This window comes from Gallinula chloropus (assembly GCF_964237585.1).
Source record: "Gallinula chloropus genome assembly, chromosome: 4".
In the NCBI taxonomy this organism is placed as follows: Eukaryota; Metazoa; Chordata; class Aves; order Gruiformes; family Rallidae; genus Gallinula; species Gallinula chloropus.
Window position 1 is genome coordinate 73970972 of NC_140088.1, and position 13117 is coordinate 73984088.

The 13117-nt window shown below is 59.3% G+C and overlaps 3 protein-coding genes across 3 annotated transcripts; all 3 read left to right on the forward strand.

Moving 5' to 3' along the window:
- The first annotated feature begins 1075 nt into the window (after positions 1 to 1075).
- On the forward strand, positions 1076 to 2697 carry LOC311190795 (sulfotransferase 1 family member D1-like). The gene is made up of 7 exons (XM_084262822.1): positions 1076 to 1259; positions 1340 to 1465; positions 1572 to 1669; positions 1765 to 1891; positions 1981 to 2075; positions 2159 to 2339; positions 2462 to 2697. Exons 1-7 carry the CDS (start codon positions 1115 to 1117, stop codon positions 2572 to 2574), a joined length of 885 nt encoding a protein of 294 aa, XP_084118948.1. The 5' UTR covers positions 1076 to 1114; the 3' UTR covers positions 2575 to 2697.
- A 2092-nt stretch (positions 2698 to 4789) lies between these two features.
- On the forward strand, positions 4790 to 6690 carry LOC311190793 (sulfotransferase 1B1-like). Its single transcript, XM_084262820.1, has 8 exons — positions 4790 to 4894; positions 5056 to 5204; positions 5379 to 5507; positions 5614 to 5711; positions 5817 to 5943; positions 6029 to 6123; positions 6203 to 6383; positions 6456 to 6690. The coding sequence occupies exons 2-8, from the start codon at positions 5057 to 5059 to the stop codon at positions 6566 to 6568; spliced, it is 891 nt and encodes a 296-aa protein (XP_084118946.1). The 5' UTR covers positions 4790 to 4894; position 5056; the 3' UTR covers positions 6569 to 6690.
- Positions 6691 to 7185: 495 nt separating this feature from the next.
- Positions 7186 to 9459, forward strand: LOC311190794 (sulfotransferase 1B1-like). Its single transcript, XM_084262821.1, has 8 exons — positions 7186 to 7192; positions 7675 to 7823; positions 8062 to 8190; positions 8285 to 8382; positions 8572 to 8698; positions 8784 to 8878; positions 8958 to 9138; positions 9212 to 9459. The coding sequence occupies exons 2-8, from the start codon at positions 7676 to 7678 to the stop codon at positions 9322 to 9324; spliced, it is 891 nt and encodes a 296-aa protein (XP_084118947.1). The 5' UTR covers positions 7186 to 7192; position 7675; the 3' UTR covers positions 9325 to 9459.
- The last annotated feature ends 3658 nt before the right edge of the window (positions 9460 to 13117 follow it).

A 13117-nucleotide genomic window follows, 5' to 3' on the forward strand; every position in this document is an offset into this window, starting at 1 on the left:
GCACCGCGCGGTCCGTGGCTCCCCGCGCCTGGCCCCGCCATCCCGCTGACGGGGCTCCAGGTGCCGGTGGGGACCCCTCGGGAGGTCCCCGCTCCCCCTGCAGCACGTTTTGAGCTGCAAAGGGAGGTTTCCAGTGAACACAGGGCTTCGCATGGCGCCCAGAGCTGTTCCCAGCCCCTGCCCCAACGCCGCCGGCTGCGGCTCGCTGTGACTGGCAAGCGACCCCAGCGCGATCGCCGGGCCGCCCAGAGACCCGCGAGCGGGTCCCCGCTTCCCCCGGCCCCCCCGCTCCTGGGGCGGTGGCGCCCCCTGCCGGCCGCTTTGGAGGGCTTCGAAGGATCGGGCACGCGTCCCTCCTACGCGATGGCGCCCCCTGGCGGCCTGGAGCAGCACCGCGGCCCCCCGGCACCGGTACCGACACACCGTGGTGGCTCCCGGGCGCGACCCGCTAGGCCCCGTCTGCCACATCCCTCCCACCCGCAGAGCGCCGCTGGGTCCCTGCCCGGCTGCCTGCCCTCCAGGCTCCAGCTGCGGGGCCCTGCCTGTGACCAGTCGGGATGCGGGCAGGGAGGCCCCGCAGGCTCCCGCGGCGCCCCCCTCCCGCGATGCCTGCCCAGAGGACGCCCACCCCAAAGCGACCCGTCGCCCCGGCTGTTGGCCCTTTAAATCGGGGCGAGGGGCGGAAGGGCTGAGCCTCCTGGCGCCAGAGCGCTGCCGAGCAACGCCCGCGGGGCACGGCCGGCGGCGGGGATGGGGGTGCCCCGGGTGGCCGAGCCGTCCCCGCGGCTCCGAAACCCCGTGGCAGCCTCGGAAGGGGCTGAGGCGGGAGGAGATGCGCGGCCGGGCAGGAGGAGAAGAGACGCCGGGCTCCGTTCCCGGCCCCTCACGGCGCGGGCTCGGCGGGCGGCCGGCACCGAACGTTCCGTGGGGGCGTCCTGCCGGGCACTGGGCATCCTCCCGCCGGCACCGGCAACACCTCCGCCGCACGTGACCCGGGTAGACTTTGCCTGATGGGGCGCGGCCCCGGCCACGGTCCAGCCCCAGGATCCGGTCGGTGGCCAGGTTGCGGCGGCTGCCGGCGAGGAGGACAGACAGAGGGAACCCGCCGTCAGCCATGGGAGGAGAAGACGTGGTCAGGGAGGAGCTGGGCAGCCTCCACGGCATCCCCCTCTACAAGTGGTTCGTGGAGGGCTGGCCGCAGGTGGAGACTTTCCAGGCTCGGCCAGATGACCTGGTCATTGCCACCTACCCTAAATCAGGTGAGTGCCCCCGGGAAGGGGTGCGGGGGGCACGGGGAGGGTGCGACACCAGCCCTTGCAGCACTGCCCCTGTGCTGCAGGCACCACATGGCTGAGTGAGATCCTGGACATGATCTACCACGATGGCGACGTGGAGAAGTGCCGGCGGGATGCCATCTTCAACCGAGTGCCCTTCCTGGAAATGAAGGCCCCCAACCTGCCAAGCGGTGAGCCCCCAGCCTGGCTGCCCCCCTGGGTTGAGTGGGGAGGGGCTCGAGGCAGGGTGGGAGTGAGGGCTCTGGGGCTCACACCACTAAACCCCCTGTCCTGCAGGCGTTGAGCAGCTGGAGAAAACCCCATCCCCGCGGCTGGTGAAGACTCATCTCCCGGTCCATCTCCTCCCAGCCTCCTTCCAAGACAAGGGCTGCAAGGTAAGACCGTGGATGCCCCCACCCCTCTCTCCGGCTAGGTGTCAGGGAGGAAGCACTGCTCTGCACTCCCCAACCACATCTTTGGCTGTCCCCAGATCATCTACATGGCCCGCAACCCCAAGGACGTCGTTGTCTCCTACTACTATTTCTACCAGATGGCCAAGATACACCCCGACCCTGGCACACTGAATGAGTTCCTGGAGACCTTCATGGCTGGCAAAGGTGGGGGCTGAGCCCTAGGGTGCCCACCCCAAAATGTCAGTGGGGAGGGCACCCATCTTTTTGGCTAACCCCTTGACTGCATCCTGCAGTGGCCTACGGGTCCTGGTATGACCATGTGAAGGGCTGGTGGGAGAAGAAGCAGGAGAAGCAGCTCCTCTACCTTTTCTATGAGGACATGAAGAAGGTGAGGGTGGGATTGAGGGGAGGGCATCCCAGTTGCTCCCCCTCAGCCTTGTTAGCAGCTTTCCCATATTGGCCACCCCTCAGGACCCACAGCAGGAAGTGCAGAAGATCCTGAAGTTCCTGGGCAAGGAGGTGACGGCGGAGACAGTGGCGAGGATCCTCCACCACACCTCCTTCCAGGAGATGAGGAAGAACCCTGCTGCCAACTATGAGACCATGCCCACTGCCCTGATGGACCACAACCTCTCCCCCTTCCTCCGGAAAGGTGGGGTTCAGCCACTGGCTGAGGGTTTGGGAGGGATGTCCCTGGGTTGTATTGCAGCCCCCATCTGTGTCTGCAAGTATTTTGGGATCAGGATTTGCCCCACTTGCTTTCTCACCCCACAGGGGTCTCCGGGGACTGGAAGAACCACTTCACTGTGGCCCAGAACGAGCGCTTTGACCAGCAATACCAGGAGCACATGGCGGGCTCTGATCTCCACTTCCAGATGGAAGTGTGAGGGGCTCATCCCCCTTCCCACGGCAGGGGACTCCACCTGTCCCTGGCAGGGAGGGTGTGTAGAGATGGAGCATCCTCACACTAATATTTGCTTTTTGCCCTACAATAAATTGGGATAACTGGAGGGTGAGCTATTGCCTGTGGGGGGGCTGATTCCCCCCTAAATCCCAAGGGGTGGCCTGGCAGGTGGGAGGGTGGGCATGTGGGATGGATTTTTAGCCAGTGGTGGTTGGGCATTCTCCCAAAAGCCACAGTTGACCCCTGACACCTTGGGACACCCCAGCCCCATCCTAGCAGAGGCGTCTAGAGGGACCAAACATTGTCGAGGAGTGGAAAAACCCCAGAGGGCTGGTAAACCCACTGGCCACACAGCTCTTGCGTGCCCAGGAGCTTTCGTGCCTCTGAGTTGCGAGTTTCTTGACAGAGTGGGCGGTGGCAGGGCTTGCCCCATGCTCCCTGGCCAGGCTGGAGCTTGTCAGCCTCCGGTTTGCAGAGCAAAGGCGAAGGGAAACACCTCTCTGGCGGCACAGTGCCACGCTGGGGAATATCGCTGTCTTTGCTGGATGGGGAACTCACTCTCCAATCTTCTGTCTTGGCTGCACCAATTCCTTGCTCAGGGATGGCTGGAGCAAACCAGTCCCCATCCTGCTGGGGGCAAGGGTTTGCTTTGGAGCCCCTGATTGCCTGGGTTTTCCCCATTTCCAGACCGTTCTTGAATTTTCAAGGTTGCAGCTTTTTAGCAAGGTAGTCTTGTTGGGGGGGTTGTTTCATCCCTAAACAAGTGCAACCCGCATCCCACTCCTGACGAGCAGCAGCACTCTCCTGCAGGAATAACTCTTTTCCAAGCGTTTACTGAAATGCTGAGGGAGATCTCTGCACTTCCCCAGCTCCTGGCTTTGCCTGTGGGGCAGTTTTGCTCATGTATGGACAGGTGAGCAGGCAGGGAGGGCATGTCCCCGCCTGCTAAACACCCGAATGCCCAACACGGTGTGTCCCACCTCGCTGGGAACTCAGCCCTGGGGACGGAACTGGGACATTTTTATCAAGGTTGCAAACAAGTGGGTGAGCTGCCCCCAGCCCTGCTGCCACCTCTCCTGCCCACCGTGCTGCCTCCGAGTTCACGTTGCTGGTGGGAAGCAGGTGAGGAGCGTTTCACCACTGGCACCGCTGAAGCCTTTTCCCAGACGTGTGATCGTGGCTGTGCTCGGGATTTGCAGCTCTGCAAACTTTGGCTCTGTGGCTTGACTGCCTTGCGAGTGGGGCTGTTTACCCAAAAGCTGACCCCTACATCCTGCTAGCGAGCAGCACACCCGTGCGAGGAGCTGGGGACGTCCATCGGGGTGACCCCTCCAGATTGGAAAAGGGTGTCGTTAAGACTCCTAGAACGTGGGTTGGGATTTCCTTCCCTTGTTTGCCTCTGGGGGCAGAGAGGGAAGCTGTGATTTCCCCCGCCAACCCCCCTCACCCGGCCGTCCCTGTGTTTACCGGGGGTGCTGAGCACCGACCGCCCAGCTCATCACAGGCTGCTGGGGACCGTCGTCGGGGGGGGGCTCAGTCCCCATCCCCAGTCGCCCCTTCCCTGCGCTCCTACCTCCACAGGGCCGGGACCGTGTGGCTCCCGGTCCCTTCCCCAAGGACGGTCCCGTCCTCTCGCAGCCCCAGGCGCCTCCCCGCGCCTCCATCTTCCGCGCAGCGGAGGGGCAGGGCCGAGCCCGCCCGCTGGCAGCGGGCAGAGCTCTGCCTGCCTCTGCCAGAGCGCCGGACGAAGAGGCAGGTAAAGGGGAGAGCCCGGCCCTGGTCCGGGGGCTCAGCCCGTTTTGGGGCACCCCAGCCTCGCAAGCGGAGGGACTGCGGGGGATGGGGGGTGCGGGGGACTCGGGAGGTGTTTGTGGCCCCACGAGTCGCTGGGAGATGGAGCCGAGCCACACCGCCGCTCTCCAAAAATTGGAGCGTGGGGGGTTCGCAGCCGGCGGGTCTCGAGTGTGTCCGTCCCAGGTGGCGGGGGGAAGGAGAGGTGTCCCGGGCAGAGCCCCGCGCCTCCGTCAAACCCTCCCACAGCCCCCCCCAAGCAGGGCTCCCCCGTGCCGCGGTGCGACAGAGAGCCGGGGGGGGGGGGAAAGCTGGCGGGGCGGGGTGTGTGTGGTGGTGGTGGTGGGATGTTGGGGCGGGGAAACCCCACACAGCAAAGGTCCTGTGAGTCTTCACAGCTTGGTACCGGCAGCAGCCCTCTGCCTGCACTGACCTGAGTCCCCCGTGGCTGGTTGTGTCCCTCCGCGCTCCTTGAACCACCAGCCCGTCCCCAGAATTCCTACGGGAGCCAGGTACTACCTCCTAGGACACCGGCAAGCCACAGCCTGATTCCTTCCTGTGGCCGGGATGGCGGGACTCAGCAGGGGTTTCTGGGGACTCCTGGGGAATGAGGTGACCCCGTGGTGCTCCCTGCTGCCAGCCAGCCCCCACACAACATCCCCGTCCCCGGCAGGATGGCAGATTCGGACACCCTCCTGCGCCAGCCCTGGCGCACCGTGCACGGTGTCCCCATGGTCTGCGCCTTCTCCCAGAACTGGGAGCGGATCGATGCTTTCCAGAGCCGCCCTGAGGACATCGTGGTGGCCACCTTCCCCAAATCTGGTGAGTGTCCCCCGACACCAGAGAGGGGCTGCATTCAGAAAGGGAGGCACCACTTCCCTCAGAGGACTTGGGGAGATGCCAAAAGGCAGCGCTGGCAGACGGTGCTGCTCCAGTGCCTGGGATGGGGCTCTGGTGGGAATGGCGCCAGCCAGACGCTCATCCTCTCCTCACCAGGCACCACCTGGGTCAGCGAGATCGTTGACATGATCCTGAAAGGCGGTGATCCTGAAAAGTGCAAACAGGATGCCATCAGCAACCGGGTGCCCATGCTGGAGTTTGCTGCCCCTGGGGAACTGCCAGCAGGTAGCGGAGTGGTAGGGATGGTGAGTGGCAGATGGTGCCACCCTGGTTTTGGGGGTTGTCATCCTGCTGGCAGAGGGGGCACTCCTGGGGCAAACCTCCTTTGCAGGCACAGATCAGCTGCAGGCCATGGCGTCCCCTCGCATCATCAAAACCCACATCCCAGCTCACATCTTGCCCAAATCCTTCTGGGAAAACCGCTGCAAGGTAACAGGCTGGAGGGGATGCACCTTGTGGGGCCAGAAGTGATAAGGGGGGGACCTGCCCTGCTGGGACCTTGCAAGTCCCCATGTGTCACCAAAATTTCTGCAGATGATCTATGTGGGGCGAAATGCCAAGGATGTGGCCGTCTCCTACTACCACTTTGACCTGATGAATAAGTTCCACCCACACCCCGGGACGTGGGCCCAGTACCTGGAAGAGTTCATGGCTGGCAGAGGTGGGACAGGGCACCTGTGGATGCATGTGGGGACCCTGCGGGGGGCATCACCCCCTGACACCCCCTGGCTGTTCTCCCCACGCAGTGGCATATGGCTCCTGGTACGACCACGTCAAGGACTACTGGGAGAGGAGGAAGGATCACCCCATACTGTATCTCTTCTATGAGGACTTGAAGGAGGTGAGGGACTGGGATGGATGGTGGTGTGGAGTCTGGGGGGACTGGCAGGAAGGTGTGACCATTGGCCCCTGTCCTGCAGGACCTGCGCCGGGAGGTTGCCAAAGTGGCCCAGTTCCTGGGGCAGGAGCTGCCGGCGGCAGCGCTGGATGCCATCACCCAGCACACCTCCTTCGAGGCCATGCGGGACAACCCCACCACCAACTACAGACTGATTCCCTCCCACCTCATGGACCAGGACATCTCCCCCTTCATGCGCAAAGGTGAGTGGTCCTGGGGGTCCCTGGCACACCATCCCCACAGTCCCTGCTGAGCCCCATTTCTCCTGGCCCCAGGCACCACTGGAGACTGGAAGAACCACTTCACCGTGGCCCAGAACGAGTGCTTCGACCAGGACTACGCACAGAAGATGTCGGGCACAGACCTGTCCTTCCGCACCCAGATCTGAGGAGGCAATGCTGGACACCCCTCCCAGTCTAACCCATGCCGGTTGAACTGATGCTGTGCTTGGTTCCCCTTCCCCTCTCATATGAGTGCTGGAGAGAAATAAAACATTCTCCCTGACCTATCCCCCCCCCCCCCCCATGTGATGCTCATTGCTCTGAAACTGCGCTGACCCCAACCCCACTATGCCCCTGGGGTTCCTAGTCTCTCCTTGGCTTGGGGTTAGACCAGTGTCACTCCGTGTCCCCTCAGCTGCTGTGGCAGGGGGATTACCACTGTTTGCTCATGGGACCGCAGAGGATTTTGGCTAAACTGGGTCAGGGTGAAATGCTGACTGTGCACAGGCACTGAGATGTAGCCTCCCAGTCCCCACGTGGGGGGACACAGTCTGGGACCTGTGGGTGGAGAGTGGGGCCGAAGGTGTCTGCCATAGCTCAGTGGCTGCCGGCTTCTTCCTGCGCTTGCTCCTCCCTCCCAGCAGTTGCAGCTCTGGAAAACATTGCTGTCCTTGCCTGCCCTGCCTCTTTCCTTCCCCTCCCTCTAAAAACCGCTGCACGTCCTGTGTCTCCCTGTGCTCTTCAGTCACCCTCCCGGTGTCACCCTCCAGCACAGATCAACACAGGGTAAGGTGAGCCAGGTGCCCTGGGGCAATCCGTGGGTGCCCTGCCCACTTTCAGTTGCTTGGGGCCACGTGCTGTGGGGTCCAGGGTGGTGGCTTTGCTGTACTTTGGGGTGAACCCAGCACCCCTAAACCTCCCACTGGGGTGGGGACTGCTGTGATATCCCCATGGAGCCAGGGGTGTTTCCCTAGGGTGCTGAGGCAGGTGGAGAGGTGTCCAGTTTCGGTGATGCCATCACCCTACAGGCACCCCAGTCCTTGCTGGGGCATGGAGTGGGCTCCTGCCCATGCAGACGGGACCCCCATACCCAACAGCAGGCACAGAGGCAGGGCTGCAGTGACCTCTGCTCCCTATACTGGCGGTGTCATTGCTGCTCCCTGGGCAGGCACGGTGCCAGGTGCCTGCACCGCCCTGGCCAGCAGCTGCCTTGGGAGGGCAAGAGGGCCCCTTGTCACTGGACAGCCCCCTGCCATGTCCCTGTCCCCTGCAGGATGGCCAATCCGGACACCTACCTGAGGCAGCCCTGGCGCACCGTGCACGGTGTCCCCATGGTCTGCGCCTTCTCCCAGAACTGGGAGCGGGTCGACACCTTCCAGAGCCGCCCTGAGGACATCGTGGTGGTCACTTTCCCCAAATCCGGTGAGCATCCCCAAGCCCACTAGACATGGTGGTCCCAGGTGGGTGAACGTGTTACACAGCCAGGACCCACTGCTTGGTGGGGATGCAGCATATTTGGGGCTATAGGGACAGAGCCATGCGGGATTTCCTTCACCCCCACACAAACCAGTTGGAATCCAGGGGGTTGTCAGTGCTAGCCCCCTCCCCCCACCCCCCAGTGCTGGCCTGCTCACCTGCCCCAGTGCGTTGCTTTCCTCAGGCACCACCTGGGTCACCGAGATTGTGGACATGATTCTGCAAGGCGGAGATCCTGAGAAGTGCAAGCGGGACATCATCAGCAAGAGGGTACCCATGCTGGAGTTCTCTACCCCTGGGGAGATGATGGCAGGTAGCGAGGCCTGGGGGCTCAGCTGGAGGTGCTCCATCAGGGACTGAGCATGGGAGGGCACAGCTAAGGGCCTACTGGGGACATGTTCCCCCAGGAACGGACCTGCTGGCAAACATGCCCTCGCCCCGTGTGGTGAAGACGCATCTGCCTGCACATATCCTGCCCAAATCCTTCTGGGAGAACGGCTGCAAGGTAACCCCCAATCCTGGTGCCTGCTCCAGGAAGCAGGGGGACACTGCAGCCCCCTCATTCCTACGAGACAGGACACCCATGCTGCTCCTTCCAGCTTCCTAAGTGGGGTCAGGAGCCCTAGGGGCTGGAGCATCCCCCACTATTGGGGGTTCTGGTGCTGGCCCTTGTACCTCACCAAGGCTTCTGCAGATGATCTATGTGGGGCGAAATGCCAAGGATGTGGCCGTCTCCTACTACCACTTTGACTTGATGAACAAGTTAGAGCCACACCCCGGGACATGGGCCCAGTACCTGGAAGAGTTCATGGCTGGCAGAGGTGGGACAGGGCACCTGTGGATGCATGTGGGGACCCTGCGGGGGGCATCACCCCCTGACACCCCCTGGCTGTTCTCCCCACGCAGTGGCATATGGCTCCTGGTACGACCACGTCAAGGACTACTGGGAGAGGAGGAAGGATCACCCCATACTGTATCTCTTCTATGAGGACTTGAAGGAGGTGAGGGACTGGGATGGATGGTGGTGTGGAGTCTGGGGGGACTGGCAGGAAGGTGTGACCATTGGCCCCTGTCCTGCAGGACCTGCGCTGGGAGGTTGCCAAAGTGGCCCAGTTCCTGGGGCAGGAGCTGCCGGCGGCAGCGCTGGATGCCATCACCCAGCACACCTCCTTCGAGGCCATGCGGGACAACCCCACCACCAACTACAGACTGATTCCCTCCCACCTCATGGACCAGGACATCTCCCCCTTCATGCGCAAAGGTGAGTGGCCCTAGGGGGTCCCTGGCACACCATCCCCACAGTCCCTGCTGAGCCCCATTTCTCCTGGCCCCAGGCACCACTGGAGACTGGAAGAACCACTTCACCGTGGCCCAGAACGAGCGCTTCGACCAGGACTATGCACAGAAGATGTCGGGCACAGACCTGTCCTTCCGCACCCAGATCTGAGGAGGCAACACGACCCCTCCAACTGACCCCCATCAATCCTGCTCCCCAGCAGCAGCTTTAGCACCCCCCCAGCCTGCCTGTGTCTCACTGGCTTCCCTGCCCAAGGGACTTCAGTAAAAATAAAGAGGTTTATTTTCTGCATCTTCCTCCCAGTTTGCACTTACATGAAGGCTGCTGAATTGCTACAAAGTGTCAGGGAGCCTCATCCAGCCTTGCACTGCCCCAGCCCCATGCTGCCCACCCAGGACACATGTAGGATAGACCTGTGTGGCTTTTTGGTGGAATGAACAAGCCATTAGACTGCTCAGAGGTGGTTCCAGCATGCAACGAGTAAGAGTTGCTAGCAGCTCCCACATGCACATCTCCACTGTGGGGAGAGCTCACATGGGGTCCTACACCTGCTGCCTCATCCCTCAGAAACATCCCCCTGATGATGCCATACTTTGAGGGGAGACTGCACAGGGCATGGTGATGGCCATGCTTCCCCCTCCCACCTCCCACCCCTTGCTGCTGGAACCATGTGGAAGAGGTGAAGTGAGTGGGATGGGGACCAAACCAGCCTCAGGGTGGCTGGGAGATGGATGTGGCCTGGGGATCTTGGCATCAAGCCTTCAACCCAGGAGCATTGGTAAAAGGTGGATTTTGTTGGTTGCTTTTGTGCTGTTCTGGTGAACCTGACAGCTGTTGAGCTGTGCCAGCCTCCCTGCAAGCAGTTATTGTGGGTCCAAGGGTGGGCAGAGGAGAGGGACCCACCAGCCGCAGCCAGAAGCAGCCACAGCTAAAGGGCACGCTGCAGCACATTTTGCAGCTAGGGGGTTGGAACAGCATTGCTGTGCTGATGCTTTTAGAATAGCTGGGTTTATGTTGCAGTCATTGCAGAAAAGGAAACTGTGAGCTGGATCCCAGTTGGGAATCCAGTTGGGTCCCAGTTGCTCAGGTGCCGTCCTCCTACCCAAGTTCATTAGCCTTTCTTCTGTTTGGTACATGTACAAGAGAAACTTGCTGGCAACCTGGAGGAAATATTCATTGCTCATTGGCATGGAGCATCTCTGAAGATGCCATTTCTTTCTCAGGTGTAGGTAAAATAAGCCAAGAGTTAAAAAAAATGACCAGGGACCCTGGGGGACAGGCAAGGTGGCAGGAATGCAGTCAGGGACACTGAAACAAGGGCTATCAATTGTGAAACAGCTTCACTGTGCTCCAGGAATGAGACTGACAGTCAGCTGGGACCTGTACAGGAATATGGGCAGCAAAACAGAATTAAATCCCCTCATTCAGCAAAATCCTTGGAGCTTGGCCAATAGGTACCACAAACCCTACAGAAGAGGGGGTGGTGGGCATCGCAGGAGAGATAGGACTTACCTACCTGCATGGGTGTGAAGTGAACAAGGAGAAAAAGAGAAGATGCAGAACTGTGATCTCTCCTTGGAAGAAATTTTATTTTTAAGTCATCATAAAATAACTGCAAATGTTTCCTGGGTGCTCCTCCCTGTTGTATGATGCAGCTTGGGCATCGCTTGGTTACGGTGATTTGTTGCAGACCAATGCAGCAGGTTCTGAGCCCTGCTGTCCCCTTTCACCTTGTAGTCTCCATAAAACCAAACTGAGCCAAAGGTGCTGGAAGCAATAAAAGTAATCTGAGTAAGTATAGACAAGATCAGAGGTACCTGAACTGGTGGGTGGGTGGCTTCAGCCACTCCTGTCATATAGAAAAGGTGCCACCTAGGACAGAGCTCCTGAGCCAGATGTGGTTCCCTGGGTCTGGTGACTCTGTAGTTTTTGTCTTCTACAAATATGCCTCTGCAGCCCTGACTCTCATGACACCCAGTACATCCATCTCACAGCACTTCGTACCTCTCCTGGGGATTTGCTTTCCACCACCAGCTTGCTTCTCTGTGGGAGGGTTTTTTTATTAGGTCACAATTCACTGAGACATGACCAGCAATTGATTTGCACTGATCTTCCCCATCCTTTGGGAGTCTAGGCTTTCCTCATAACACAGCCCCCCTCAGCTGTAAATTTTGAGGCTAAAGACACCTTAGTTTCCTGAGGCACTGAATTTCCTCCAGTTTATCTCTCAGCCTCTCAATGTCATGATGTCTTGCTACTGGAATTTCCTCTCATTCTTACTCCCACTGCTGTGACCCAGCGCCACTAGCATGCATTGTGGCCCCACTGCTCTTGCCAAGGACTGTTCCTCTGCTAATGTTAAAAACTTGTTCCCTTGTACTCTGTTCCAGCTATTTTCTTCCCTCCTTGAATCTCCTGCACAAATGTTTGCTGCTGCTTGGATATAAAGCCCTGCTTTGCTCCTTAGATGTTTGCATTTGTGTGGAAGCACACAGATTTAGGTTTTGTTTCCCCCAACAATACATCTTTCCTCTTTATAATTCAGGTAGCAGCTTCTGTGAAATGTATGGGGACAGAAAACTAGCTTCAAGAAGTGCTTTCATTCACTGCTCTTGATGAGAAACATTTTTTAAAAAATTATTTGTGTCTTTGGACCCTGGGATCAAGGTACAATCCTGCCAGCACCTGCCCTCACTACTGTAAACACAGTGCTTGTTAGCAGCCAAAGAGATGCAACATAACCAGCTAGGGGAGGCTGGAATGCAGTGCCTCAGTTTTATGCAGACCCAAGCTGCTACGACCCCAGGAAAGAAACAAGTATTTGGTTATGAGGCCAGAGGAGGGATTGCAGAACTAACTTTGCCCTTAAAAGCACCAGCTAGCATATCAGGGTAGGGTGAGTGCAGCTCCCTCATAAACACCCTTGTAAAAACAGGACTTTGAAGCCCTTGATATGAACACAGTGCTTCTCTTCCCACTGCTTGGCGATGCTGAGGTGTGCACGTGGCGGGTGAAAGCCCTGACGAGGACCAAGGTGCCTTGCTCATAGCCATGTGCAGATGCCTGGGAGCAGAGCCATGGACCACAGAGTGGGTTTGCTGCTGGCTTAGAGGCAGAAGCTCAGCTGAAGTCCTTGATGCCCACAGTTTAAGAGTGACAAAAGGTGCTTCTGCATCTCATGGGGAGGACCAAACACCCAAGCTGATGCTATCCAAAGCAGAGGATGTTCCCCCCTCTCAGCCCTCCAGCCCCAAACCCCTCCAGGCACAGAATAGCAGCCCCAGCTGAAATCCCACTCATGCCTCCAGTGCAGGCAGAGGGAGAGACACAAACCTCTCCTGGTGAAATACCTGCAAGGGATGAAACGGCATCAGTCGCAGTTACAAGGTGAAGCCCAAGTCCAAGGCTCCAGGCCTGATTTACTGGGAGCAGAAGGGTTGCCTCTTTTTCGCTCTCAGACAGACATACAGAAACATTCCTCCACACTCCAGTTAGCAGCAGATGAGGTGCTCCCCTCTGCATCCCAGATGGAGCCATGATGGATCAGCTCCAAACCTGCAATATCAAAGGAAAAGCGATCTCCACCTTCCCTGCATGCTGAAACACAAGAGTCATGGTCACAGGCAAGGAGGCTGTCTCCAAGGATGCACGCCAAGACTGAGTTGTGGGCTTCCCATGTGGCTATACCTCTGGGGAGTAAGTGGCAAGAGTACCACTTGTGCACCAAGGCCCACGTAGAAACTGTGTACCAGCAGCCTCCAGTGTCAGACAACAAAAGCAAGCCTTTGCTCCTACAAGACACAGACGTGGCTTAGGACCTTAATCAGAATGCATCCGAGTATGAAAATGTTACTTCTGATAAATTTTCCCTGGCCAGAGATGAACTTTGCTCTGTTTCCAAATTTCTGTTTTCTTTCAGACCAGAAAGCCAGCAAGAAGCTAC